This window comes from Leopardus geoffroyi, chromosome A3 (assembly GCF_018350155.1).
Source record: "Leopardus geoffroyi isolate Oge1 chromosome A3, O.geoffroyi_Oge1_pat1.0, whole genome shotgun sequence".
Lineage (NCBI taxonomy): Eukaryota > Metazoa > Chordata > Mammalia > Carnivora > Felidae > Leopardus > Leopardus geoffroyi.
Window position 1 is genome coordinate 30,347,374 of NC_059336.1, and position 27,071 is coordinate 30,374,444.

Here is a 27,071-nt window from a genome sequence, read left to right on the forward strand (position 1 = left end):
TGATTTGTGTTTGGTTCCAATAAGATTACTGGCTGAAGCTGGAAGGCTGGTTGATAGCTGCCACGTGTGGTGTCTGTGGGTTTGTTGTGATTGCTAAACATACGGTCTCAGAACCAGTGGCTCTTTTTCTGGTCAGGACAGCCCAAAGCCTGGGCTTTGTTGTGATCTGTGCTTAACCCTTTTGTCTTAGGTGATGTTCTCCAGAAGTTCAGCCTAAGATGGGAATTCTCAGGCCATGATTTATCAGAGTGAGTACCTTCAGGGGAACCTCTTAGGGAGGCAGGAGCAGGCAGGGGAAAGCACTAAGTTAGGATGTGGTCTCAGCTAGGATCTAGCTTCAGCCTGATCCCCCACAGGGAGTTCTGGGGCATGAATGTTGCACAGAATTGTCCCCCCACCCCAAGGCTGCCGTCCACCTTACAGAACAGAATATAACCCTACAGGCATTTCTTCTAGAGAAGGGAACAACTGTGAGCTGTGTTAACATCCAACATTCCCCAGCAGCTTGGCCAGAGAGGGCTCTGAGCAAGGCACCAACAACATGCACTTCAATCTGTTTCACGGCCCCTGACAAGCCTCAGGGTTTGAGAAGGAGCAGGCCAGAGACTCTGTAACCCTTAACTCATCAGGAGTCTCCAAGCTCTTGAGGAAGAAGGAAGTGGGCAGAAGGCTTAGTATTTGTCCCCCATTGTTCTGCCTTCTCCTCCCCAAACACCTTTGCAGAACTGCAAATCAACACAATCGTTTGGCATATGCTGGGTCCACACATGGGTACTTGTGAAAACTTCTATGATAAATTTCCCTAGGCTCCAGCAAAGAATCCGACTCTTCATATGGACAGGAGCAGGCAGAATATGTGGAAACAAAAAAGCAATTAGCACCACTCCAAAGTTGTCTGTCAGGTCTGGGCTCTGTGCACACTGAGGAGGGGGTCCCCTAAGTGATCCTGGGACTCCATGGCACCCCAGAGGTGGTAGTAACAATCAGAGACTACGTTTGGCTGCAAATAACAGATGTCTGTGGAGAAATTGGCTTAAACAAACTAAAGGTATTTTTCTCATACAGTGAAGTCTAGAGGGAGGCAGATGGGGGCTGGTACAGTGACTCCACAATGTCATGTGGCTTCATCTTCAAAATGGCACCAATGTCCCCAGGCACTGTCATCAAGTTCTGGGGAAGAAGAAGGGAGAGGATGCTAAAAGCTGAAGGGACCAGTCAACAAATCAGTTCCGTTTCAAGAGCTCCCCTGGAAGCCTCCTCACCTGTGGCTCCACTTGTGGCCAGGACTGTGCCACATGACCACCTCCTAGCTGGGAAATGTAGTTTTCAGTATCTGAGTACGAGCAGAGAAGACAAGTCAACAGAAATTTCTGCCACTAGGATCTAATAGTTGATTCAGTTTGGCATCCCTAGGTGAGCAAATGTAGTCCAGATTGTTTCTGAGGACATCTGAAGTCACAGACCAGCAGAGGCATACCCTGTGGCTGACCTTGGTCTCCAGGCTCCCAAGACAGATCACATGAAAGTCAGGCCAGTCTCAGTGCATGTGGTTTATTGAGTTTTGGATGTCATTCATAGTGCTAGGTTAAGCCATGGGGAAGATGGCTATACAACCAGTGCAATGCAGGGGACTGGACTGTCACTCCAGGTGGTGCCCACCAAGCAGCATATCATGGATGGGAAGAACTTTGCCAACATAAGTCATGGGGCATAGGTGGCTATCATGATGGGGGGGGGGGGTGCCTCACTAGGACAGTGCCATGAAAGGCTGCAGTGTTAAAAGTTTTGCCTAAACGTCTGTTCAGATGTACTCCTTAGGGCACGTTATGTTTGAAGAAGCTAATGAAATCTCTTAGAATTCTGGGAATCTGGATGGTTTCTGACCTCTAGGTGATCTGGAGTCCCAGTGAGGCCTCAGCAACACAGGTGACCCCCCCCCATCCCTATCTTGTGGGAGAACCCAACTGTTCCAAGGTCAGTGGAGAAAGGGACCTATAACCAAGAAACCCACAAAAAGGGAAACCAGGGGCTTTGCATCAGACCCTCAACCCACATCCCTCACTCTAGGGGACAGGCACACAGGGTGTGCAGACCTAAAAAGGGCAGTGGGCTGAGAGCACTGGGGCTAGCTTGGGAGGCACACCAGTCCAACTTCAGTGGGGCAGTAGGGTGCAGATGTGGCCCTGTACCCCAGGCAGGATGGGACAGTGATGTCCAAGGTCTGCTGTCCTGGTCAGAGCAGGGGCTGGAGAGCCAGGATAGGGAGCATGGGGAGCAGGTTGCTCCCAACCAGGAGCCCATCTGTGGAGGACACCTTTGGGGTGCAAGGACAATGTGGACTTGAGGCAGAAGCTGGGTTCTGCTCTCTGCCTCCACCACCCCCATCCCAGGCCATTCATGCCTCCATTTAGGCCCACCAGCTCACCATCCCCTCCCTTACACCTACTTGCAGGAGGCTATTCTCGGGGTCCTGGTGGACATCTAGCTGGTCCTGCAGGATTACTGGCCACCCACCATCAAAGGCCTGTATGGCACCATCTATGGAAGGAAGGGACGCAAGGTGGGCTTGGCTGGGAAACCCTAGCACAAGGCTCAGTTCCTCTGGGACAGAGACCTTTGGCATCCTGCAGTGGGATGGGTGGATAGGACGTCTGCAGGGACTGGCTTCTGGAATGGAAGGTGCATGACAAGGAATAACAAAATAGAGACACCTGTGCTAATAGTGCCTTGCAAACTGTCGTCCTCACAAGGGTGACAATTATCAGCCCCATATTATAGATGGGCACAAGAGGACAGGGGAGATAACTAACTAACTCTAGACTGGTAAGTGGCAGAATCGGACTTCACGCTCAGGCCACCCAGTTATTCAGACCCAAAAAGCAAGATCATCAGTGGAGGCGCTGGCATTCCCGGAGTAGGGGGGAACCACCTCAGAAGTGGCAGAAGCAGGAATTTCTCTTCGTTCCATTACAGGAGCTCTGAAACTTGTTTTGACTGCCTCCTCCCTCCGGCCTGAAGGGTCACCAGCCTAGTCATCACTAAAATTCTACCTTCGTCTGTGACCTTGTCTTCGAGACAACTGGGTAAGGGTTTCTTCAGGGGCGAGTCAGCAGCATAGGGGTGTGCAGCTGCGTGGCTGCTGCAAACGGCCTCCGTTTCCTCACCTCTAAACTTGGGAAGGGGCATGTCTGCGCCGCCCCGCCCAGGGCCCCTCACCCAAGCATTGGTTCCTGGTGAAGAGCCCCCGGAAGGCTTCGCACTCCTCACGCCGGTTTCCGCTGGCTCCGCAGTCGCACCAGGGCGCCACGCGCGCACTCGCGTTGTCCACGTAGTTGGGGGTGATGGCGGTGCCTGCGGGGACCCCGAAGACGGGGTAATCGGCCCACTCAGGCGCGGGCATCCCCGGGAGAGCCCCGCCCGCGCCCGGGTCCCCGCAGTGCGTACCTACGAGGCCCGCGAAGGCGCGCAGGCAGCGGGGGGCTTGGTCCTGCAGGCAGCCGTCGGGGGCGCTGGGGGCGGGAGCACAGGAGGCCTGGAAGGCCAGGAGGCGGGGCCTGCGCGGCGCGGCGGGAGGGCCGTGAGCGGGAGGCCCCGCCCTGCCCCGCCCAGTCTCCGCCCGGCTGCTCCCCACACCCCTCTCACACCTGCAGACCTGCCCCGCTCCCTCCCACACCCTGCAGGCACCCGGGGACCCGGACCCGCCCGGCCGCCGTCTCATTCCACCTAGTGCCCGCACCTGCAGACCCGGCTGTGCTCGCAGGCGTCTAAGGGTGCGAGGCAGGAGGGCGGCGCCGGGCCGGGGCCCGAGAAGGCGCAGGCGGGCACGAAGGTCTGGCGCCTGCGCTCGGCGCACGCGGCGTTGACGCACGAGCAGAAGAGCAGCGCGTGGGTGAGAGCTGGTGGCCCGCGGGCGAAGAAGCGGCGCAGGGCGCGGCGGCAGCGGGCCTGGGGGCAGCCCCCAGCCGCGGCCCGACCCAGGCACTGCGCCACGTACTCGGTGCGCAGCCGCTGGCACCGCGCATCAGCCGTGCACGCCTCGGCCGCATCCAAGCATCGGTTCCGTCCGGCCGAACTCGGCGACCCTAGTGGAGGAGCGGGCAGCTGCTGTTCTCGCTGAGCCCTTATCAGTACACTTCACCTCCGCCCTCTGGCCACGCCTTCTGAAGATGCAGGGCGCTAGGAGCCCAAAGGGGCAGAGTGTGGTTCGGTGGCGTGACCGCCTGGCACTGACTGGCCTTCTGCCGCGGGGATGGGCGGCGGTGGGCTCTGGGGAGTCCTGCAACACGTCAGGGATGGATGGGACGCACCAAGGCCTGGCTTCCCCCAGGCGCTGAGGCCCAGGTACCACTCCTTCCCCAGAATGGCCACACCCGTTCAAAGGGGTGTCCACCTGACAGTGGAAACAGAGCAAGGCTTCTGGACACTTGGCTAAAGGACATTTATCAGAAATGGCGTTGAAGGCAGTGGCTGCTCCTCTGACACTCTGGGACACCTGAGCTTTCTCCCTTTCCTCTACTCCTCCCTTCCCCAAGGAGAGCCTTGGAGTGAGTGTATAGGTGTCTGATGCTCCCTGCTTCCAGACCTTCTCATGCGCCTCCTTCTGTGCCTTACCGCGGGTGTCTCCCCGCCTCAATTCCCTTCTGATGCTCCCTTCTCGCCCATCTAACTAACCCCTGCTGGCCCATGAGGGCTCTGGCTTCTCCCAGTCCCTCCACTCCCCACCAGCCAGGCAAAAGAGGGATTCCCTGAAAGGGCTCGGTCCCTGGAAGGCCCACTTAGGCCTGGCTGCCAGAGTGTGGATTCCAGAGAAGCCCCTCTTGTCAGACCACAGAGCTGTCCTGAGCCTCAAGGCCATGACAAGTGACACTCCGCTGGCCACCAAGCCAGGGTCTTGGAAGTCGGGACTTGGCAGCCCTTTCCCAGGACCCAGGTCACCAAAAGAACAGGCTACCCATGCCCCACGGGGCTCTCAGCCCCTGGGAGCCACTTCAGTCTGGGTAAAAATTTTCCAGCCTGGCCCCACATCCATCTCGCTGGGTTTGTGGAGGGAGGGAGGTGGCCCTGGCCTCAGGTCTGGGAGCCGGGCCCATATCTGGCACTGGCCTCCTCTTTCAGGATCCATGGATTGGATGGTGGGAGCCATGGTGATTCTTGCTGTGATTTCAGCAAGTCTGCTCCACAGATAGAAAGAACAGATCCCGAGGGCTTAGAATTAGTAAGTGGAGAGGGTAGACATGAGGGGGGGGAGCCCTTCCTTCCTGTTTCCTTCCCTCCCCTTCCCTCCCCTTCCCTCATCTCCAGGATGCCAGGAGCAGCAGGCAAACTTTGCCCTCCTCTCCCAGCCAAGCCCCCTCACATCCCCAGGCCTCAGCCACACACAACAGCATTTAGTGTCACCTAAGGTCTTGGTCTCCCTCTGCCAGTAGTACCCTTGCCTCATCGTTACCCTCAAAAAGCACATCTCAGCCCCAATATCTCATCTGCCTTAAACCTTTGCCAGATTCCATTCTCCCCACCTCCCTCCACCTGGTAAAGTGACCCCTCCCTCCACAATACCCCAGCTGGGGAAGGGAAGCCAAGCAGGTGGAACAGATGCGTGGCACAGAGACCCTAAAGATGCAGGGCAAGGAACGAGTGTGAAGCTCCAAGACTGCAGATGGAAGGGAGGGGTTGGGGAAAGGAAAGAGAGGTGGGAGAGGGGACCCAATAGGAAAAAGCAAGTGTCTGGGGCAGGAGTACAAAGACGGGACTTGGGGGCGGGTTGTGCTCCGCAGAGCCCAAAGGCAAGTGTTGCGCTGCGGCCACCAGGTGTCCGCATGCACACCCCTTGCACAGGTCTCTTGTTGGTGCCCCTTCCTGCGGTTCTTTTTCCAGAATCGCCCTCTTGCCCCCTCACTCTGTCCCTGAAGATCGGTCAGAGAGGCCAGGAGTTCAGGGGTCTGCGGGAGGAGGTGGCCACTTACCCAGAAGCAGCAGCAGCATCGCGGGTGCCAGGCAGAGGACCATGGCGGGCGGCGAACAGAGAGGACAGCTGGAAGCAGAGTCCCAGTGGAACAGGTGCCCCCTTCCCAGCCCTGCCTGAGCCCAGCTTGGTGGGAACCCAAGTGTCTGTGCCAGTGGGAATACTGCTGTGGGGAGGAGCCTTTGTGATGGGAATGACTCCCCGCCCCAGGCTGTGCCTCCGCGTAGGTCCGGGAGCCACTGAATAGAGCACCTGGATGTGCGCCTAAGTGGACCCTCCCCCCACCTCCCAGCAACACCCACACAACACGCTAAGGGGACCTGGTCTCTCTCATGCCAAACTATTGTTTTTAATGTTTATTTATTTCTGAGAGACAGAGCTACGGGGGTGGGGTGGGGGGTTGGGGGGGGGGGGATGGGACAGAGGATCCAAAGCAGGCTCTGCACTGACAGCAGAGAGCCCAGTGTGGGGCTCAAACTCAGGAACTGCAAGATTGTGACCTGAACCAGTCGGATGCCTAACCAACTGAGCCACCCAGGAGCCCGTAGTTTTAATTTTTTTTAAGTTTATTTATTTTTGAGAGAAGGAGAGAGCACGGACACGCGCCCAAGTGAGGGAGGGGCAGGGAGAGAGGGGACAGAAGAACCGAAGCAGGCTCTCCTCTGATAGCAGGGGCTTGAACTCACAAACCGGACTGTGAGATCAGGACCTGAGCCTAAATCCCATGCTTAACTACTGAGCCACCCAGGCTCCCCTAACTCACTTTAGACTTGAAGAAAAGTTGCCAACAAAAATGTTAGTGTTCCCCTTATCTATACCCTTATCAGGATTGCTTTGGCTATTTGGGGTCTTTTGTGGTTCTGTACAAATTTTCAGATCATCTTTTCTATTTCTGTGAGAACTACCATTGGAATTTTGATAGGGATTGCACTAATCTATAAATGGCTTTGGGTGGACACTTTATTAATTTCTCTGATTGATGAACACAGAATATCTTTCCATTTATTTGTATCTTCTTCAACTTCCATCATGAAAGTCTTGTCGTTTTCATTGTGCAGTCCTCTTACCTCCTTGGTTAAATATATTCCGTAGTTTTTGTTTGTTTGTTTGTTTGTTTGTTTGTTTGTTTTTGGTGCAATTGAAAATGGGACTGTTTTATTTCTCTTAAGGATAATTTGTCAGTGAATAAAAACACACCTGATCCTTGTATGTTGATTTTGAATGTGGTAATACTGAATTCATTCATTAGTCCTAACAGTTTTTGGGTGGAATCTTTAGGATTTTCTATGTATAAAATTATGTTGGGGAGCCTGAATGGCTCAGTTGATGAAGCCTCTGACTGTTGATTTCGGCTCAGGTCATGATCTCACAGTGGTGGGATGGAGCCCTGAGTTAGGCTCTGTGCTGACAGCATGGAGTTGGCTTGGGATTCTCTCTCTCTCTCTCTCTCTCTCTCTCTCTCTCTCTCCCTCTCTCTCCGCCCCTCTCCTGCTCTCAAAATAAATAAACCTTTAAAAATAAATAAAATGTTATCTGCAAACAAGGATAATTTTCTCCCTGTCTGATTTGGAGGCCTTTTATTCCTTTTTTTCTAAGTGCTCCGACTAGCATTTCCAGCACTATGCTTAATGAGAGTGGTTGGTGTTAAGTATCCTTATTTTGTTCCTGATCTTAGAGGGAAAGATTTCAACCAATCACCATTGAATATGATGTCATGTTAGGGTTTGTTATATCTGGCCTTTGTTATGTTGAGGTTTACTCCTTCTATACCCAATTTTCTGAGGGTTTTAATGAAAGGATGCCATACTTTTTTTTTTATTTAAAAAAAATTTTTTTTAATGTTTCTATTTATTTTTGAGACAGAGAGAGACAGAGCATGAGCAGGGGAGGGGCAGAGAGAGAGGGAGACACAGAATCTGAAGCAGGCTCCAGGCTCTGAGCTGTCAGCACAGGGCCCGACGCGGGGCTCGAACTCACACACCGCGAGATCATGACCTGAGCCGAAGTTGGATGCTCAACCGACTGAGCCACCCAGGCGCCCCAAAGGATGCCATACTTTGTCAAATGCTTATTCTGCATCTATTGAGATGATATGTTTTTTAATCTTTCTATTAATGTGGTATATCATACTTATTGATTTGCATATGTTAAACCATCCTTGCATCTCACGTGAGATAAAACCCACGTGATCATGGTATATGATCCTTTTAATGTGCTGTTGAATTCACTTTTTAAATATTTTGTTGAGAATTTCTGCATCTGTATTCATCAGGAATATTGCTTTGTAGTTTTCTTGTATGGTCCTTATCTGGCTTTGTTATCAGGACAATGCTGGTTTCCTAAAATGAATTTGGGAGTGTTTCCTTCTCTTTGAATTTTTTTGGGAGAGTTTGAAAGTGATTGGCATTAATTCTCCTTTAAATGTTTGGTAGAACTCATCAGTGAAATCTAGTCCTGAGCCAACTTCTTAACTTGGACCTTTATCCCACTGACTTTTAGCTCTCTTTGTATAAAAGATACTGTGGCTATAAATTTCCCTCAAAGTACCACTTTCATGGTAAATCCAGCTTTTGATCATTCAATTTTTATCATGCAGGTTTTTCTCCGTATCATGCAGTTTTAGGCATTTTAAGACATGAAATATGAGTGGGAGTCCCATGGGGTCCAGACACCGCCCTGATGGATGAGAGTGTGGAGAGATGTATTAATGATGTTCTTTATTTTTTTGCATTTTATGATGGTTTGACATCTTGGTTGGGGGGGTGGAGCTTGGTGTTTGGGGGAGAGACTGCCCCTTCCTGGGCTGGCTAATTCCTAGAGTTAATGAAAATTTGCCTATGAATATGTCTTTCATGTGCAGACCAACCAATTCTGAGTCTATACCCACAAGCGCCGCCTTTTTTCTAGCTCTTACCAAGCCAGTATTTGCCCTGCCCTAAATCACCACAGGGCCAGGTACCTGACAATTAAGACCATCCCTGTACCCCATGCCTGGCCAATCCTGAGCCGTGCTTTGCCCTTCCTAGGCTCTCCCCTCACTCCTCCTTCCGCCTCCTGGCCAAACCTCATGCTTCCCCATGTGATCCTGCATGGCATAGCATGATCCCTTCTCTTGGGAATTGTGTGTAATAAAAACTTCTTTCAGTGACATTAACCTCTCCATGTCATTACTCAGGTCATCTTTATAAATCAGAATCCCATGGGTACAATTAAGACAGACAGCAGCTTTAGAAAACCATCTCATTCAACCTCTGGGGCTGCCTCTTCTCTGCGGCCAATGCAAAGAGTGGTTGGTTGCAAAAATTCCCCAAGTCTTCATGCCCTCTGAAGCAGGATCCAGGGGAGTTACTCTCCCCACCCCTGGAACCTGGGCTGGCCCTGTGACTTGCTTGGGCCAATAGGATGTTATGGAAGTAAAATGTGCCAGTCACAGAATCTTCCAGAGGCCTCACAAGCTTCCACTTACTTTCTGACAGGGCTGGGGCTAGGATGAGACAGGATCACTACTATGAATTTTTCCTTCTGCCTCAGGTTCCAACATGACTTGGCATGACACTGTTACTGATCTGATGTTCGGTTAAAATTTTGATATTTTGTTCATCATTGATATTTGGTTTTAATTTTGATCCTTTAAAAGATTGCATTAAGATCTTATTTATCTTGATTGCCTTTTTTGTGTGTGCTCAAGGTAAGTGTGTCACTTGCCTTACCCTAATCCTGGTCCTGCTCTTTAGAACCCTCCTTAGCTGTTATGTGAACAAGCTATGGGTACATAGTCTATTCGTCCTCATCAGTCTATGCAATAGGTAGCCAAACCCAGAGGCAGAATTGCCCAACTGGCCAGAAGTTGACTGCAAACATATGAGCCCAAATGAACTACCAAATGAGTTTAACCTAATTTACCAATTCACAGAATTGGTTATTTTAAGCTACTGTGTTTGGGGGTGGTTTTGTTACGCAGCAACAGCTGGCTGATACAGAAGATCACTCAGCAATTCTTTCATGAAGAATGGGGAGAGAATAAGTGACTTCTGAGAACTTCCAAGGGAGGCAGAATAGACAGGGCAAAGGGATCATTCAAGCTAGGCAACACTGTCCTATGCCCAGGTACATCTGGGGCCACAGCTGCCATCTGAGGCTCCACCCACCAGCCACCACCCCTTGGGACCCTCAGGGAGCCCCAATGGGGATGAATTTACATACAGAAAAGACTCACAGAAGCTTGAGGTCAGCATATCTTTCTTCTGACTTCTACTTTGGTATCCTTTTTAAAACAGCTCCCACTGTCCCCTCCCATGAAATGGAGGGAAGGCTGAGTAATGTCCAAGGTGAGAGGGCTACAGCAGAACCACACCCCTCCAAAACCTCAGGTGGAGGACCAATAACAGAGGTGAGGCTGAGGAAGCATCTGGAGGACATGGCAGGAAAAGGGAGGGAGGAGGATCCCAAGGATTTTGTGGATTGTTTTGTTTTGTTTTGTTTTGTTTTTTGTTTGGTTTTTGCAAAGGCCAGGCTCCAGGGAAGTAGACTCAATCCGAAATGTAGGGCCCCTGGAGTCCAGGCTTCTGGCCCAGCAGTCACTGGATTCTGCAGAGCTGGGTCTAGGTAAAATACATATGCAGAGACACCCAAGTTCCCTGGATAGAGACCTCTCCCAATGCCCAGAATGACCCAGCCTCCCCTGGTGACAGGACGTCAGTGACTACATGACCTTTGCTCCTTGGACTGATAGATTCTTGGGCTGGAATATATACCCTACCAGGATCCCCCCAGCCATAGGGAATGGGGCAGCATTGGGCATCTTCTGATAAGGCTCCGGGGTCCTGAAGTGGGTGGGGCAGAGCTCGACTCAGGGAAGAAACTTGCAGGCTACAAAAGTGCAGGAAGTGTGATTCACTGGCTCTGCCCCTGGGAGACCAAGTTCTTGTGGTGGCTATCAGCAGTCGCCTGTCTGTAAGTATCCTCATCTCAGGAGCCCCTCTCTCACCAGAGACAGGATCTTGGCTTCTAGACTTGACCTGCTGCAAATGAAGAGGAGAGGTCACCCCTGAGGGCTGGGATCCCTTTTGCTCTCTCAGTGAGGACCGATGACCCGGAAAGAGATACAACTTCTCTCTCTCCCACCCTAGGGACTGCCAGCTTCTGGTCTCCATGACAGTAGCTTTTCCACAAGGTCACATCTCCTTTGCATAATAACGCTCAAAAACCTCAGTAGGGGAGGGCAGATGAGGGACAACAGAGATGGGTGGGTGAGGTGGGGAGGGTCTCTACCTACCTTGGGGTTGCAGGCAAGGCAACAGGACAGAGGCTTCTCAAGGTGGCTCTTGGGCTCTGGCAGAGTTCTTAAGGTCCGGAGCAATGGGTAGAGGACAAATGTTGTGACCACAGGCAGAAGTCTCTGGAGCAGGGTGGGGACAGGGGCCTCAAGGTAACTGGGAGATAAATGAAGGGGAGGGGGGCGTCTAGAAGGAGGCAGAAGGCAAGAGCCCACCCTCACCTCCCTCCCCATCTCCTACCGTGCTTCACTCACCCCAGAGTCCGGGCTCTTCAGTGGCTGCTGGGCCTGACTCCATGCTGTGAACGCTCCTAGAGGGAGGGTCCCGGTGTGGGCCATCTTTGGGCCTAAGCAGTGGGATAAGAGGGCAGGAGGTCAGAACAGTGGTCCTGAGCAGGTGTGCACAGCCTGAGTTCTGCTTGAATGAGTCTCTACCCTTCTGCTCCATGTCACTCCCTCCAGGTCCCTTCCTGCTCCCTCCTGAGACAGGCCCCTGGGCCCAGGCTCCTGCCTTCCCAGAACCACCGGTACTTCTCTCTAGCCCTGACATTTCTCCCAAGCTCTGCCATCACCCCAGCACCCTGGCACCACCCAGATATTGGCATCACTCAGGTCCCAAAGCGGGGTGGACTTCCTCCCCCAGGAGCAGCCATGCCTGCGCCCCTTGTCACTGGGTAGCCCTGCTGCCCTCAATGGCTCCAAGCCATGCTTGGCTGCTCATGCCCCATCGCCCAGCACCTTGCCACTTCCTTTGCTATCTCTCTGAAACAGTCTCCGTCGTCCACAAGCTTCTGCTTTAGTGCTGATATGCAGTTGTCCCCCACCCTGCCCCGTCTCTAGACCCCCTTATGCTGACACACCAAACTCTGACCACCTTGCTCCTCCCCCATTGACCCGCAATCACTGCTCATTGTGTCAAAGCCCGTCTCGGAACCTGGGACCTGGCTGGTGCCCTGCCCCTGTCTGGGATGCCCTCTGCCCCAATCTCTAGCCCAAGCCCTGCCCCTTCTGGCAGCTTGCCCAGAGCACTCCCAAGTCCAGGGAGTGTCAGATGTGCCATGGGGTGCCTCCCTTGCCCAGCACCCCACTGAAGGGGCCAGCCCTAGGTCAACCATGCTTAGGTATTATGTGATTCTCCTCCCAGGTCATGGAGAACTGGGTTAGGGACAGGCCCTTGGCACAAGGGCAGCCAGTGCCATAACTAACCAGCGGTAAGGAGTAAAAAGGGTGTGCTGGGTCCAGCATCTGGGGACTTTAAAGGTGTACAGAAAAGATTTAGGCAGAGGAAGTGGGAAAGGGGGCTGGCAACTCATGAGAGGCTAGGAAAGTCTGGAAGGGCACAGTGGAGCAAGAACTGCATTCTTAGCTGGCAGAACAATGGCAGTCTAGGATGAGGCAGCCCCCTGGTGGGAGAAACACAACAGGTGGGGGGGGGGGCGCTGAACCACATTAACGGGAGGGGAAGAGGGCCTCACAGGGGTCCACATCATCAGCTCCAACGGGAGGCCATTGTGGCCTCCTGCTCAGGGCTTCTTCCCACTTGCTTCTGCCCATCTCTCTGCTCCTGGGGGGAAGGTCTAAGGACCCCACCCCAGCTCCCCCAGGTCCAGCAGAGTTCTGCAGAACAGCAACCACAGGAGTGGGCTCAGAGCCTACCCAGTGCATGCAGGACCCCTCCTTGAGCCGCAGAGGCATTGCTGGAGATGGGATCCCGGCTGTCGGTAGCAGCACCAGGCCAGACTGGCCCCGGGGAGCAGAGGCAGCAGAAAGCTAAGGATCACCACCAGCAGGAAGGCCTTGTGGTCTGTGGACAACAGGGTAAGGCTGTGTCCTCAGCACGTGCCCCGCCTCAGCCCCTCCCCACACCCCCTCCCTCCTTGGACACACTTTCAGGCTGTATAGGACCGCTGTCCACACTGCCACCAAACCCTGGCTTGTTGCAGGACGGCGGAGCCCAGCCCGGAGCACAGTGGCAGTTATGGTTACTGTTGCAAACCTACAGAGGGGAAGAGAGAAGGAAGGCCCAGTGGGATCAGGAAGTCCAAGGCCACCCCCTCATCACCTTTCCGGCCACTCACTCCATGGCCATGGCAGGCTGTCAGGCATCGCTCCAGCTCCCAGAAGGTAGTGTTTTGGCAGCTCCCGTCCTGGCACACCTATGGGTGCACCAGGCAGTGAGGGGGAGTGACGTTTTGGCCTACAGGACTCAAGCATTAGGGAAGGGTTTGGTGTGCAGGGCTCACAGGGCTCACCATTCTAGGGCCACACTGGGTGCCTGGCTCTACCAGGCCCAAGTCATGCAGGTCTAGCTGGACACCAGGCAGCAGGAAGACTCCCCTGCAGGTCACCTCGCTGCTGCCTAGTCCAACCGTGGAGTCCACCGGTACCGTGTGTGGTGCCAGTGGGCGCTGCTCCCCACCCAGGCACTGCAGCTTCCCACACTGTGCATCCCTGGGGACGAAAGTGGAGGGTGACCGCATGTCCAGAGCGTCCCTCTTGCCCCAGTGCACCACCCCGCTTCCCCTAACTCCACTCACTCCCCACCTCTGCGCACAAGGCACGAAACCACCCTTGCGGTCCTGGCCACAGTTTCCATGGGCGTCTCCTGCCGAGTTCACAGTCTGGAAACAGGCCTCCGGGGCTGGGCTGGAGCCTGAGGAAGCATGGGCGGACCGTACTGGCTTCAGTCCCCACCCCCACCCCCCCATCTTCCCCTGCGTAGAAAACGGTGCATTCCCGAGGATGGGGCCAGCGGTACTCGGGTAGTCTCACCAGGCCCCCAGAGCTGCTGGCACTGCTGCTCCAGTGTAGGACACGCGCCATCCCGGCAGTAGCCCCGGCCGCTGGCGCAGGAAGAGCCGTCTAGTAGGAAAGTGTCCGGGGGGCAGTAGGGGGAGGTGCCCGTGCAGAACTCTGGGAGGTCACAGTCGCCAGCAGCTCGGCGGCACAGCACGCCAGCCGGCTTCAGCTACGCAGGGGACCAGGTGGAGGGAGGGCGGCCGAGGGACAGCGAGACAATGGACATTGAGAGATCCACGCCGATACAGCGACTCAGAGGCTGGAGGGCCAGGTGAGGCCAGGCGGGCCCGCGCGCAGAGCAGAGCCAGCACCAGCAGGGGCACCAGAGGGCGCCAATCAGCCAAGACCAACAGCCGGCTCCCGAGCCCCCTAACCCTCACCCCGAGCCCCCCCCCCCCCCCCCCCCCGCCCAACGCCCTCACCAGGCAGCGCGCGCAGCAGTCCCCGCGTGTGCACTGGGCTCCCGCACGCAGCGAGCAGTTGTGGGCGAGGCAGCAGGCGTCCGGGCACTCCTGGAGCCGGAGAGAGGGTGTAGGACCAGATGAGGGCGCAGCGACCCAGACCCCGGGGGAGGGGGCGAGCGGGGCGCCAGCCTCGGCCCCCGGGGACCGGGAGCGCGGACCTGACCTGGCTGGGGCCGCAGTCACACTCCTCGCCGTCCTCCACGAGGCCGTTCCCGCAGCGCGCCCGAGGCACGAGGACCCTGGAGTCCGGCGCGTTGGAAAGACACGCACCGCCCCCCTTGCGGAAGAAGGCGCGCAGCTGGCGCCGGCTGCAGGGGCTGAATACGCGTGGGAACGGGTGCCTACAGGAGGGGAAGGACGTCGGGCGTGCGGGGACCGCCCCCCTCAATCCCCTGCTCGTCTGCGACCCCCTTCCGCCACTACTCCCTGTGCTTGGCTACACAGCCCCTGGATGCGCAGAAACCGCCTAAGCAGCAGGCAGCCGGGATCCTCCACACGCGGAGGCCAAAGAGGGCAAGTAAACTGTACAGAGTCACACGGCAAGCCCGAGACGGGAGGGTGTCACGCCAGGACCAGGCAGCCCGGCACTCAAGGTCAAATCGCGACCTAGCGCCGTTACTCCCGGGGTTGGAGAATCCTTGCTAGGATGTTCTGAAAAGCTCCATACTTTTGAGAATCCACTTCTGCGTTTCCTCCCTTTAAGCCTCATAAAGAAGTCTCGGGGTGGGTGCTATGACCACTATCTCTATTTTACGGAAGAGGAAATCGAGGGATAACCATTTCTCCCAAAGAAAGGCAGCTGAGGAAGGTCCCCTGGTCTAGCGGAGCCTCCCCCGGAACTCCTGCCGCCCCCCGCCCCCGACCTCGGCGTCTGTACCCGGTGGCCGCGGCCATGACGCAGCCGCCTTGCTCAGCTGCCGCCTCCACGCAGCAGCCGTCAGGGTCGTGGCTGAGGCCAAGGCTGTGACCTATCTCGTGGGCCATGGTGGCCGCTGCGCCAATGGGAAGCTCTGAGTGATCCTGGGAGGGCGTAGGGACGGTCACTGCGTCACTGGGGGCTGCGGGGATGCCTCCTACCCTGTCCCTCTCCGCCCCCTCCTGTCCCTGGTGGAGCTCACCGTGCTCACGCCTCCCGAACTCTCGGCGCGACACATGCCCTCGATGGGCGCCAGGCCCACAGTGGCGCCCTGGAAGGCGCGGCCCCTGAAGGCAGAACGCAGCGTGACCCGGTGGGGCCAGGATTCTGGGCTGCCCAGACTGGGACCCACGTGGGCGTAGGAGGGACCCACGTGAGCAGCTGCGTGGAGTCGTGTGGCCACCGTGCCCACAACCCTCGGCGCCACTGCAGGAAGGCCCAGAGCGTCGCATTGGCGTCTGACGTGATATGGCTCCGGTCTTGCTCTGTCCACACTTCCAGGCCAGTCAGTGCCACCTGAATATCCAGAGTCCTGAGAATCTGTGGACGGGACCAGGCTGAGCTGGGGGACAAGATGTGCCACAGTGCCTGTGCTCTTCCCCGGGGGGCGCCCTCTCCTCTCTGCTCCATAGTCTGTGCTCATCTCCAACCCTGCCACCTCCTGCCAGGACTTGCCAGCCCATGTCGCAGTCACCCCCATTAGGACTCTCTTCCCGCCAACCCCAACCTGGTCTACGTAGTTGGCCACCTCCAGGAGTCGCTGTTTGGTGTGGTTCAAGTTCCTGTGCTGGGTCAAGAACTGGAAAGACATACAGAAGAGTTCCTGGCAGGCTGAGCTGGCCCCATCCCACCCCACCACCCCCCTGGGGCCTCTGCTCACCAGTGTGTGGTCAGCCACTATGTACAGCTCCAAGAACCTCGGGCTCCTGCGGACCTCCCTCCTCTCCTGGGAAGAGGCAATGGTGACCCTGAGTGGCAGGCTGCCAACCCCAATTCCCAGGAAGCACAAAGTTAACTTTAAAAATTGCTGGAACTTGTTTCTTCAGCCTCCAAATAAAAATATCAGGACAGGAGGCCCTGAACTGGGGCTGTGTATTCCTGTCTTTTCCGATTTTCAGGGCTATGGATACTCCATTTCCACTCCCACCCCTATCTGTGCCCCTGACCTTGATCTGAGTGGCACGAGAAAGGCTGGCCATGTCCCCTTTGCTCCCGGCATCCCTGTGGCCGCAGGCCCCTTTCCAGCTGAGCAGCTGCCTGGTTGGGAACATCTTGTGAGTGATGAAGTCCTCGGAGTCTCCAGCTGACCGTGGATGCACATAATAACTGGCATTGCTGCCCAGTGTGATCAGGCCCCTAGAGTTCGGAAGAGTGCAGAGGAGGGTGTGAGGGGACTCTTTCTCCAGTCCCAGGCCCAGCCCCCTCCCCCAGAACTCCTCACCTCATCCCAGAGCAGGTGCTGAAGACTACCCAGGAGTCAGGGAAGCCCCTCACACGCCCATGGTAATGGCAGTGGTCCTGGAGAGCAAGGGACCCAGCCCCAAATCTCAGCCAGTGCTGAACTGGGAGGGGTTGGGGGGGGGGGCTGGCTCCAGCCTCTCTTTAAAAAGAGGAAGCAAATGGGAAAGGAACGGTGGAGAGGTCCTCAGGGAGTGCACCCCCCCAGCATCCCTTACCCTGTCCTCAGAGCCCATGGAAGTATCTCACCGTGTGGTCGGGGACCAGCACCACTGGCTGCCCATCTGGGGTATAGTGGGTTTCTGTGTATCCCGGGGCCAGCAGCCTGCTGGGAGGGGGTGTTATAAGGGTCACCTAATTCAGCCAGGCCTCCTCCAGGATGCCCTCCAGCCTTCCTCCCTGAATGCTAATTGAGCAGCTCCATGAGTGAGGCATAGGGCTAGCACTGGAGAAGCACCCAAATGTATCTGAGGGAAGGGACAGGAGCGACTGTGTGCTGCTCAGCTCAGAAAAACCTTGGGCTGGAGGGAGAAAGGTGGCGGGGGGGGGGGGGGCAGGAAGGAGACTTGGTGAGGGCTGAGGTGTGGGAAGTGGGTGTGTGGGAAGCAGCAGGGAGGAGCAGGAATGGAGAAACAGTGTGTGGTCCCTGTGGAGTCTATGGTGGGCAGCTCCTTCCACAGGTTTGGGGAGGGAGGATTCAGGAGACATTGATGAGGAGGTGGGGCCTGGAGCCAAAGAAGGGCAGTAAACTCCCTGGGTGGCCCTGCCCGATGCCCAGCCTTGTCAGGCCTCTGTTCTCTGGCCCCCAGACCCCACGTTTCTCCCCAGCTGTCCTTCAGTGATGCTCACCCCATGCTTCCAGAGAAAAGAGAATCCCCACCTGTCCACAGCTGCTCCTGACTGCCCACCTGAGCAGGGAGCCCCATCCCCATCTTCTTCAGACCCCACTCCATTAACGATCTCACCTTCCTTCCCCATCTTTCCGGGGTCCTTCCCACCAAGGGAGATCAACTGTGAGCTAATGTCTCTTCTGTAAAGAAAATTCTCCATCCCCACCTCGCCTTGACCTCTTTACTGCCAGACCACTCCAAAAACCTGTGGTGCCTGCTTCTCCATCTCCTAGTCTTTCCTCCACCTTCTCCAGCTTCCCCCCCCCCCCCCACTCCACACACAGACTCAACCCAAAGAGTAGGTGCTGTGGTCAACCCCTCTCATGTGTGGGGACACTGAACCTCAGAGGAACTATGGTTCTGTGTCGTGGAACTAGATACTGTTCCTGGTCCATCTGGCTCCATGGGGGAGAAGCCAACATGTGTAGAGTGCTTGGAACAGTGTCTTCAATGAAGCGAGCCCTCGACAAATGGTGGCTGTTGATAATTCCATCTGGATGGTCTCCAGACCCCACGCTCCAACATGGACACCCACCCCACCCAGCCCCACACTGCCTACTCATTCACCAGCTCAAAATCTTTGGCTTTGCAAAGACACTCAGCCTTACAAAGGCCTCTGTGGGGCCGCCTGCGGGGCTCAGTTGGTTGAGCTTCTGACTCTTGATTTCAGCTCAGGTCGTGATCCCAGCGTCGTGGGATCCAGCCCCACATTGGGCTCCACACTGAGCATGGAGCTTGCTTGAGATTCTCTCCCTCCCGCTTCCTCTGCCCCTCTTCCCTGCTTTCTCTCTCTCTCTCTCCCTCTCTCTCCCTCTCGCGCACGCGCTCTCGCTCACTCTCACTCTAATTAAAAAAAAAGAAAGAAAAAGGCCTCTGTGATCTGGCTTTACTGGGACTCCCCAAATTCATTTCCCACTGCTCCCTTCCCTGTAGATGGAGACCCTCGACAAATCCCTGCCTCCTGAAGGAGTCTTGACCTACAAAGGCCACACCTCACCTCAGCCCCGAGCACCTGCCCATCTTTGGAATCCATTTTGGATTCTCTTTGGACTCAGCACACCCTGTGAGCACCCACTAGGTGATGCTCGTTCATTTCTGGCAGGAAGCTAACGAGATAATCCTGGGGCTGGAATGAAGGATGTGCCCCACAGCAGGGCTGACCCAGGCCTAGCAGTCTACTTCGGCCTTGAGGGAGCCAGTCATGGGCTGGCAGGACAATTCCTGTACCTCTTCCTCTGGAGCCCTCGCCCCATCCAGCCTGCCTTAGGGGTTTCCCTCCATCCCTGCCCCCAGCACTGATCCCCTCCAGAGAGCGGGAGCTGCTCTCGGCTCCCGGCCCCCTCCCCTGCCTGGTACTCACTGGTTCTTCTCCAGCTCGAGCAGGAGCTGCTGCCCTTCAGCCTCCAAGGCCACCAGCCCCATGTCTAGCTTCGAGACCTGGTCAAGAAGGAGAGTAGGGCTGAGGGAGCAGGTGGGATGTGGAGCTGGCTGGCGAAGGAGAGCACGGGGCAGGGGGCAGCAGGCTCCCCACTGGTCATGGTAGGTGTGGATGAATGTGGGGGTGAGAACATGCAGGCAAATATGTTCCCAAACTCGGGACGGTTTTGGTTCTGACAACAGCCATTGGACACAGCCTGCTAGGGGCACACCTCATCCTCCAGAGGAATGAAACGAGGGGTCCCAGGAAGGTACCCTGACTTGCCCAAGGCTACTGGACTCTTCCTCTGGCCCTCCCTCCTTTGTCACAGCGGGAAGGCTTCCTCGAAGTGGGGAGGAAAATGGGGTCCTGAAGACATTGGCTGGGGGAGCATTAGGTAGCCAGGCTCAGGCCTCCTTACAGCCTCGTTTCTTGCTGCTCCCCACTCCCTGCAGAATTCAGACTTTACTCCCTCCTCCTTCAATTCTGACAAACTGAAAATTCCCCTAGCCTTCCGAAGGCCTGCCCCACACCTGCTTTGCTGAGACCATAAAGTAAACCCTGACCCCCTACCTCAGGCCAAGAGAAAAAACATCTCAGCTAGATGTCACGGAGGGCTGGCCTGGGCCAGCCTGCAGCCTCTCCTTCTCGCTAGCCTGTTTGCCTCTCCCACCCTGTGGAAATACCCCATCTGCCGGCCCCCCTGCCTTGTCCACTCTGCCTGGCTGGGGGCCCAGAGTTGGAACCAGAGTTGGAACCAGCCCAGGAGCATCCTGGAGAGCTGCTGTGTCTTTGGAATTCTGGCCCTCACCCTTCCCTGCACCATGCACTGGGCTGGGCCCCGGGCCAAGGAGCTCAGATTCTTGTGGGGGCCCTTTCTCTGCAGGTGGGAGGCAGACAACCCCGCAACCCCAGCCAAGAGCCCCCCACCCCAAGGCCCCAAGCATGAGCTCACATGGCTGGAATGTCACTTACTTTATTGGAGAAAGGTTTGTACCCAGCGCAGGCAGCAGCCCCAGATGGAAAGCCTCCTCCTACCTCACCCCCACCCTGGGCTCCCTTCTCTCTGTCCTTCTGCTGTTTTTCCTTGCTTCTTGCCCTCCTGGTGACCCTGCTCCTCACTACATACCCCATCCCTAACCTGAAATGTGGGTATTTCCTGCCTCTTGGACAGGAATCCCTGCCTCATCTCTGTCTGCTGGCCTCAGCTTGGCAGGCTTCCTGGCGGTAGGGGGAGCGGGGGAGGGGGGGAGGCAGGGGAAAGCAAGGCCCTCTGAGATGCCCTTCCTTGTCACAGCCTAGGCTGGGCTGGGAGGGAGGTGCCCAGCATGTGCCCAGCCTTGCCCTCTGCCAGTGATGCCACGGCTCAAAGCCCGGGTCAGCACCATGCTTGAATGGGGGCCCCTGAGGGTCTGGGGGACCCAGTAGGGCCCTAGGTTAAAAGCTCCTGGGCCTATGGGGGCCTTCCAGCCTTCATGACAGTGCTCTACTGCCTTCCTTGCTGGCTTGGACAGTGGTTTGTTGCCTTTTACCTGAAAATTCAGGATGAAGAGGGCTCTCTAAAACTGGGGGACATTGGCCAATGGTTAGAAGCCTTTCAGACCTTAGTGGATCTCAGGCTTCTGGGCCAAAGAGCTGTGTGACCTTGGGTACTTTCTCCAACCTCTCTGGGCTTCAGTTTGCCCCTCTGTGATATGGGGATACTAAGGGCACTGGCCTCCTGATTTGTAGCAAAGCTGTGTGGCACATACAGACGGGAGCATGGTTATTCTGGAAGTGTGTGATGGGTGGGTGTTGGCAGCAAGTGGGGCAGAGCATCCTGGAGAAGCGAAATCAGGCGGGCCTGCCCTAGGAGGGTGACCAGTGCCCCCTGGTCAGAAGTGGATTCTGCACGAGCCAGGGAGGCCGAAGTGTTACTGGAGGAGACAGCAATGTGTCCACAGGGTAACACGTTCTGGTAAACTTTGCAAAAGGAAGATATTTTGGTGTTTGCCTAAAGAGGTCCCTAAAAGTTTCAGGGCTCACAAATTCTGGCCCTATCTCTGCCTGGTGGGGAGGATAATTCCCCTGGATAATTCTGGGAGGAAGGGAGAAGCAGACGGTGGGGCAGGAAGCCTGAAAATGACTTCCATGCGTGCAGGCTCTTGTGATCTCATGTGTCTCCCCACCCCCACCTGCCAAACCTCCGGAAAGGGGCCTAAAAGACCCCAGCCAAACTGCCACGCTAAACTTTGAAGACGGGGAAAGGGGCTGGGAGACCCCGGGCCCCCCCCCCCCCCCCCGCAAAGGGAAGGACGACCTGGCACTGACCGGCTCGTCCAGGGTGACCGTGCGCCGGGGTCGTCCATCCAGGACCCAGTGCAGGGTGACTGGCTCTCCAGGGTTGTCTCCTGGGGTGAAGACAGAGTAAAAGCTGAGGGGGAAGTCTGAGGAACATAGGGGAGTAGGGGATGACAGAGGGATGAGGTGATAGGACATCAGCAAAGAGGAACAGGAGACTCCACCTTCATTATTCAGAGGTGTAGCCTGGAGGAGGGTGGCCGCTCCTCCGGCATCCTTGGAACTGAGGAGCCACCAGGGAGGTGGCAGAACAGAGACAGAGGAGCCTGGGAAGGATAGCTCAGCTGGGGAAGCCAGAGGCCCCACTGACCTGGGGGAGGCTTGGGGGTCAGAGATCACAAGGAAGAGACCAAGCCCCCAGTGCAGAGGAGAAGGAAGAGGGAGGCAGCCTCGGGTATTTTTAGCCTGGGCAGCAGATGCCTTTGGAGTGAGAGATCTGTGAAGAGAGGGTGCCTGTGTCTCCTCCACCATCTGAGAAAAACAACAGCCAGATGTCTTGGGCGGCCCACCTTGCCCAGACAGCTCCCTTGGGGGCTTCATGCTGGAAGCAGGACTTCCAGGGGCCCTAGCTTGGAAGCCCCTTTCTTGGATCTTGGAGGTGGGGAGGCCCCGGGGGGAGAGAGCCTGAGTGCTCCCAGGCCGGGTGCGCTTTAAGGGGGCCCTGGAGGAATACCAGAGCCAAGCATTACTCAGAAGGCTCTGGAATGCTCCCCTGGAATGCTCCCAGCCCCCCACCCCACAGTGGGTTCCAGCAACCCTCACTACCCCCGCCCAGCTGCCCAGCAGAGCCAGGCCCCAGGCAGCCCAGAGCCCGTAGGCAGCCCTCCCTGCCCTCTGACACAATCCCTGGGGAGGCAAGCCCAGCTCCCAGGACTGACAGTTCCCCAGCACCCAGCCTGCCCCAACCCCACGCTGAGATGGCAGACTGTGGAAGTGGCTCAGCTCTTGCCAGGCCACCCCAAGTCCTTTCTCCTCCTCCATCTTCTCCCCCAGACCCCAGCATCAAAGACCTGGAATAGCAGCAGTTCTAGGAATCCCCTTCCCCCAGGAAGCCCTCCCTGATTGGATGAGTGGGCTGCCATGGTTGGGCAGGGCGGGGCGGCAGGGAGGGGGGTGGGGAGGGATCTGAGTGCTTCTGGGAGGAGGGGTAAGCAGGGTGGGGAAGGGGTGTCTCCCAGCCCAGAGAGGGCTTAACTGGGTGTGGAAAAGTACTTCTTGCTGGCCCTAAGCCTCCTCAGTAGAGAGGGGAGGGTGTGCCTCTGTGAGGAGGGAGAGGGAGGCGCAGACAGAGCTGTGGTGAGGAGGATTAGGGCGGGAGCTGAACGGGGGGAGCCAGTGTGGTGTCGGGGAGCACGAAGCCCCTCTCCACTCCTCCCAGGGGTCCTATCACCCTCTCCTGACCCCATGCTGAGGAGGGGGGAGCAGCCATCCTCAAAGGCATAAGGGCTATCATCCCACCCCCTCCTGGCCCCAGAACAGAAGAGGACCCCATCCCTACAGGTACTCCCCACAGTGCTCTGGAACCCAGCACTCCCAGGCCACCCAGCCCAGCCCAGCCCAGCCCTTCCTGCCTCCCCCCTGATGTCCTCCCAGGCAGGTGGCGGGACACTTCACGTCCAGGACCCCGCCAATTCTCCTACCCACCGGGGTTGCTGAGGTTACTTCCCAGGGTCCAGCCTGTCCGGAGCACCCTTCGTTATCTCCAAACAAGGCGACAATATCAACCACACACACACACACACACACACACACTGCCCCAAGGTCCTGGGGTGTGGGGTGAGCATGGGGGCCAGCCTGAGTGTGGAGGCCACAGCTGGCCCCCTAGTCCGAGGGCACAGCAGGGACTCTGGGGAACAGCGGGCTGGCCCTTAAGGGATGGAGGTGCAGGAAAAAGTCCGCACTGGTGGGTGGGGTCTGGGGGTGGTCAGAGCAGAGAATCCTAGAAGAGGGGTCTGGGGACTTGGGCAGCTGCTTAGAGGAGACGCCCCCCACCCCCTCCAACCACCACCACCACTGCTTTGCCATTGGCACTGTGTCAGTCTGGACTCCAAGCCAGCCCAAGTACAGCGGACAGTCCCTGGGCAGGTCCTACGGAGACCCTGCCAAAGCCTGGGCGAGCCCTGTTCTCCTGGCCACCGTGGGTGGGGGGAGGGCAGTTCAGGCCCTCCATCCCCTGACAGTGACCTGGCCTGCCCCGCGGGGCACATCCCACTCACCTTGAAACGCCTCGGTTCCCGACACCTGCAAAGGTAGCCACAGTAGCAGCAGCAGCAGCAGCAGCAGCAGCAGCAGCGACGCCTGCGACCCTCGAGCTCTCAGAGACCCGGGGCCCATAGCTGTGAGTGCCTCGGTGTCCACGCTGCGGCTCCCGGCTCCCGGCTCCGCCCCGGCTAGATCCGGGCCGACCCACGGCCAGAGCGGCCGGCCCGCCGCCTCCCGACCCCCCCGCGCCACCCCGCACGGAGCCCCGAAGCCCATCCGCCGCACCCTGGCAGCGGGCCGGACCTCGTGCGCCCTCGGGGAGCCGGAGCCGCCGTCTAAGGGCGGGAGCAGGGCCGGCGGAATCCGTGCGGCCCCACGGGGGACCTGCCCGCGCCAACCAGCGGGGGTAGGTCTCTGCGCCCTCTCCTCGCGGGGGCGGAGCGGGGTGGAGTGGGGATGGGGCGGGCCCCTCGGAAGGGCCTTTGAGGACCTTTGGGGGTGGGGGGAGAGAGACCAGGGCTGGGGGCCACCTGTTGCCCCTCGGGTCTGCGCAGGGAGCGCCCCCCTCTGGGGTCTCCTGGGGCGGACCTCTCTGTCCCCGCCTGGCCACCAGTCCTGCCCAGACGCGCCCTGGCCCGAACCCCGCGGAAGTGCCCCTAGGAGAAGGGAGGCCGGACGACCGCGACTGGCAGGTGTGGAGCTCGGCTGGACCGGCTCGGAGCTCGCCTGCCTCTGCATCGCGGTGGCCGCCAGCCCCTGTCCCCGCGGCGCGCGGTGGTGGTCCAGCCGCAGTCCCGGGGACTTGATGCCCCCGCAAAGGCGAGGCGGCCGACAGGCTCGCGGCTGAGGGCCGGGGCAGCCCTTGTCCCTGGTGGTGGCCGGAGGGAACAGTTGCACAAAGCCACGGAGGTCCAGACGTGGGGGGGTTCCTTTCGGCTTTGGTAACATCCGTTTCTTCTTTTGAAGATTTGCGTGCTGAGTAGTAAATTCGGAGTAGTAAATGCAGCGGTTCGGTTAGGAAGAGTTCCAGCTTCAGTTTCCATCGCCCCCCCCCTCCCCCCAAGAGTTCCCCTGTGCCTCTCCCCAGTCACTCTCTCCCTCTCCCAGCCCCAGGCAGCCAGGGATAGGCTTTGAGCCTACAGATTAGTTTCGCCTCTTCCCGAACGTCATATAAATGTTATCCTAACGCATGTGCTCTTCTGTGTCTGGCTTCCTTCCCTCTATGTTTCTGAGATTCGTTTACATTGCTTCGTGATCAGTAATTTGTTCTTTGGTAGGTGCCAAGTGTGTTCCACGGTCGAGGGGAGCGCGGTGGCTCCGTGTTCTCCAGTTAGGCATGTGGGTTCTCCTGCTCCAGTGCCGGACTCTTCTAAACACAGCTGCTACAAAATCGCTGTGAAGTCTTTGTGTGGACATATGTTTTCATTTCTCATTTCTCATCTGTGATGACCCAGAAGTAGAAATGCAGGGTCATATGGCAAGGGCGTATTTAAGTTAAAACAACAACAACAACAACAACAAAAAACGATTTCCTAGAGTGACTGTACCGTTTTGCATCCCCACCAGCAGTGTATGAGAGTTTCAGTGCCCCTACAGCCACACCAGCATTTAGTGTTGTCAATCTTTTGAATTTTAGCTATTCCAGTGGGTGTGCGGAGTCCTCATTTTTGTAGTTGAACGTTACCACTTACTTGTATAGTCCCCTCTTGAGCATACAAATGGTTTCCAGCCCTTCTGCTGTTATGAACCATGCTGTGATGGATAATTTTATATACACACTAATTTGTGAGATGATTTCCTACAAGTGGGATTCCTTGGGCCACTTTACGGTTGCACCAGCAATATCTAGAGTGTTCCTTTGCCCACAGCCTTACCAACACAGTTCTCAGACTGTGATATTTGCCTGTCTGAAGGTGAAAGTGCAGTCTCTCTCTCTCTCTCTCTCTCTCTCTCTCTCTCTCTCCCTCTTATTTTTTTTTTAGAAAGAGAGAATCTTTTTTATGATTTATTTATTTATTTATTTATTTATTTATTTATTTTTGAGAGAGAGAGAGCGAGCACAAGCAGGGGAGTGGCAGAGGGAGAGAGGGAGAATCCCAAGCAGGCTCCACACTGTCAGTGCAGAGCTGATGCAGGGCTCGAACTCACGAACTGTGAGATCGTGACCTGAGCTGAAATCAAGAGTCAGATGCCTAACCAACTGAGACACCCAGGTGCCTCGAAAGTGCAGTCTTAATTTGCATTTCTCTTAGCAGTGACCTCAAATAATTGTTCAAACATTTAAGAGTCATTTGTATTTCCTATACCCTGAATTGCCTGTTCACATCCTTGGCTCATGTTTGTATTGAGCTGTTGGTCTTTCTCTTAACAACTTGAAGGAACTCTTTATATATAAGAGGTATTAATCTTTTGTCTGGAATATGAGTCGCAAATATTTTTCAGTTTGTGAAATGTACTCAGCCTGTTGTGTGTGGCTTTAGTTCAGCTATTTCCATTGATAAATAGCATCCAGTTGTGTGAATGTAACATCTGTTTTCCCCATTGATTCTACTGTTGCTGGACATTAGTTAGGGTTGTTCCTAGTTTTGAGATGTTACCAAAAATGCTGCTGTGGACATTTATGTGCATGTATCCTTAGCTTCCTGCCTTCATCCTTTTACTAGTTTCCCCTTGGAGCACAGCCTTACTTCGCTTGCCTCTGAAACCTCATTTTGGGGAACCAGACCTAATATAGACTTAGATGGCTTTGGTCACACTGGAAGCTCTAGTGTGGACAGGCTGGAGAGGCATCAAGCCCTCCCTCTGTGGGTGATGAAATAGGGTCACCACGGGTGCTGACAGTGACAGAGCCCCCCGCCCCTTGCAGCACAGAACTCCCTGATCCTCCTGGATGAGCCAGGGGGGCAGAAAGCAAGGCATCCTGTCATACCCTGGGTCCATTTTTGCTATCACTTCTCTTGGGGAGGATTTGGGGAAGAATCGGGGTGGACAGAGGGACCTAGGCTTCCATCTCGAACCAGGAGCACACCTAGAGATTCCAAAACAAATGTAGATCCTGAGAAAGGGGAAATTGTGGAGATACAGTCCTAACCCTGGTAAAGGGGTCCTGAAGAGGAAGAAGAAAGAGGCAACTAAGAAAGCCCCAGAGATCACAGAGAGAGGACAACACCAAGTGTGCAGCCTGGCAGGGCCTGGTAGGGCTTAGAGGCGGCTTGAGCCCTAAATGAGCTGGGGGCCAGGATTGCAGAGTAGACTCCCAGAGTAGCCACACTCTGAACACGGAGGGGAGACTTCAATGTGGACATCAGGGTGAGAAGGCAAGATCCTCTCCTCTCTGGCAAGAAACCA

At 56.3% G+C, this 27,071-nt stretch overlaps 2 protein-coding genes across 10 annotated transcripts; both read right to left on the reverse strand.

Moving 5' to 3' along the window:
- Window positions 1-1,535: 1,535 nt before the first annotated feature.
- Window positions 1,536-6,006, reverse strand: GFRA4 (GDNF family receptor alpha 4). The gene is made up of 7 exons (XM_045447339.1): window positions 5,964-6,006; window positions 4,232-4,428; window positions 3,737-4,113; window positions 3,445-3,554; window positions 3,217-3,351; window positions 2,447-2,538; window positions 1,536-2,314 (listed from the first exon to the last, which is right to left on the reverse strand). The coding sequence occupies exons 1-7, from the start codon at window positions 6,004-6,006 to the stop codon at window positions 2,234-2,236; spliced, it is 1,035 nt and encodes a 344-aa protein (XP_045303295.1). The 3' UTR covers window positions 1,536-2,233.
- A 4,178-nt stretch (window positions 6,007-10,184) lies between these two features.
- On the reverse strand, window positions 10,185-24,803 carry ADAM33 (ADAM metallopeptidase domain 33). 9 transcript variants are annotated; one of them, XR_006703309.1, is made up of 22 exons: window positions 23,738-24,803; window positions 21,492-21,571; window positions 19,125-19,201; window positions 17,124-17,202; window positions 16,858-16,934; window positions 16,583-16,772; window positions 16,297-16,362; window positions 16,144-16,215; window positions 15,790-15,956; window positions 15,619-15,703; window positions 15,378-15,520; window positions 14,664-14,841; window positions 14,459-14,548; window positions 14,010-14,205; window positions 13,782-13,890; window positions 13,490-13,688; window positions 13,316-13,393; window positions 13,125-13,233; window positions 12,894-13,041; window positions 11,493-11,584; window positions 11,238-11,394; window positions 10,185-10,983 (listed from the first exon to the last, which is right to left on the reverse strand). XR_006703309.1 is itself a non-coding variant. In XM_045445181.1 (22 exons), exons 1-21 carry the CDS (start codon window positions 24,669-24,671, stop codon window positions 11,275-11,277), a joined length of 3,252 nt encoding a protein of 1,083 aa, XP_045301137.1. In that variant the 5' UTR covers window positions 24,672-24,766; the 3' UTR covers window positions 10,185-10,983; window positions 11,238-11,274. The 9 variants fall into 9 exon arrangements, 5 of the variants coding, with proteins under 5 accessions (XP_045301137.1, XP_045301136.1, XP_045301139.1 ...); XR_006703307.1 differs by having other exon boundaries at window positions 17,124-17,199; window positions 23,738-24,768; XR_006703306.1 differs by having other exon boundaries at window positions 10,185-10,980; window positions 23,738-24,767.
- Between the last annotated feature and the right edge of the window lie 2,268 nt (window positions 24,804-27,071).

Coding starts and splice junctions, on each gene's coding strand:
- GFRA4 (XM_045447339.1), bottom strand. CDS start 6,006: ATGGTCCTCTGCCTGGCACCCGCGATGCTGCTGCTGCTTCTGG. Junction 4,114..4,231: donor ATCCCCGCGGCAGAAGGCCA/GTCAGTGCCAGG, acceptor ATAAGGGCTCAG/CGAGAACAGCAGCTGCCCGC. Junction 2,315..2,446: donor CCGAGAATAGCCTCCTGCAA/GTAGGTGTAAGG, acceptor TGCACCCCAAAG/GTGTCCTCCACAGATGGGCT.
- ADAM33 (XM_045445180.1), bottom strand. CDS start 24,671: ATGTTACCAAAGCCGAAAGGAACCCCCCCACGTCTGGACCTCCGTGGC. Junction 15,957..16,143: donor TGGCCAACTACGTAGACCAG/GTTGGGGTTGGC, acceptor TCCCGTCCACAG/ATTCTCAGGACTCTGGATAT. Junction 13,689..13,781: donor TTCGTGCCTTGTGCGCAGAG/GTGGGGAGTGAG, acceptor TTTCGTCCCCAG/GGATGCACAGTGTGGGAAGC.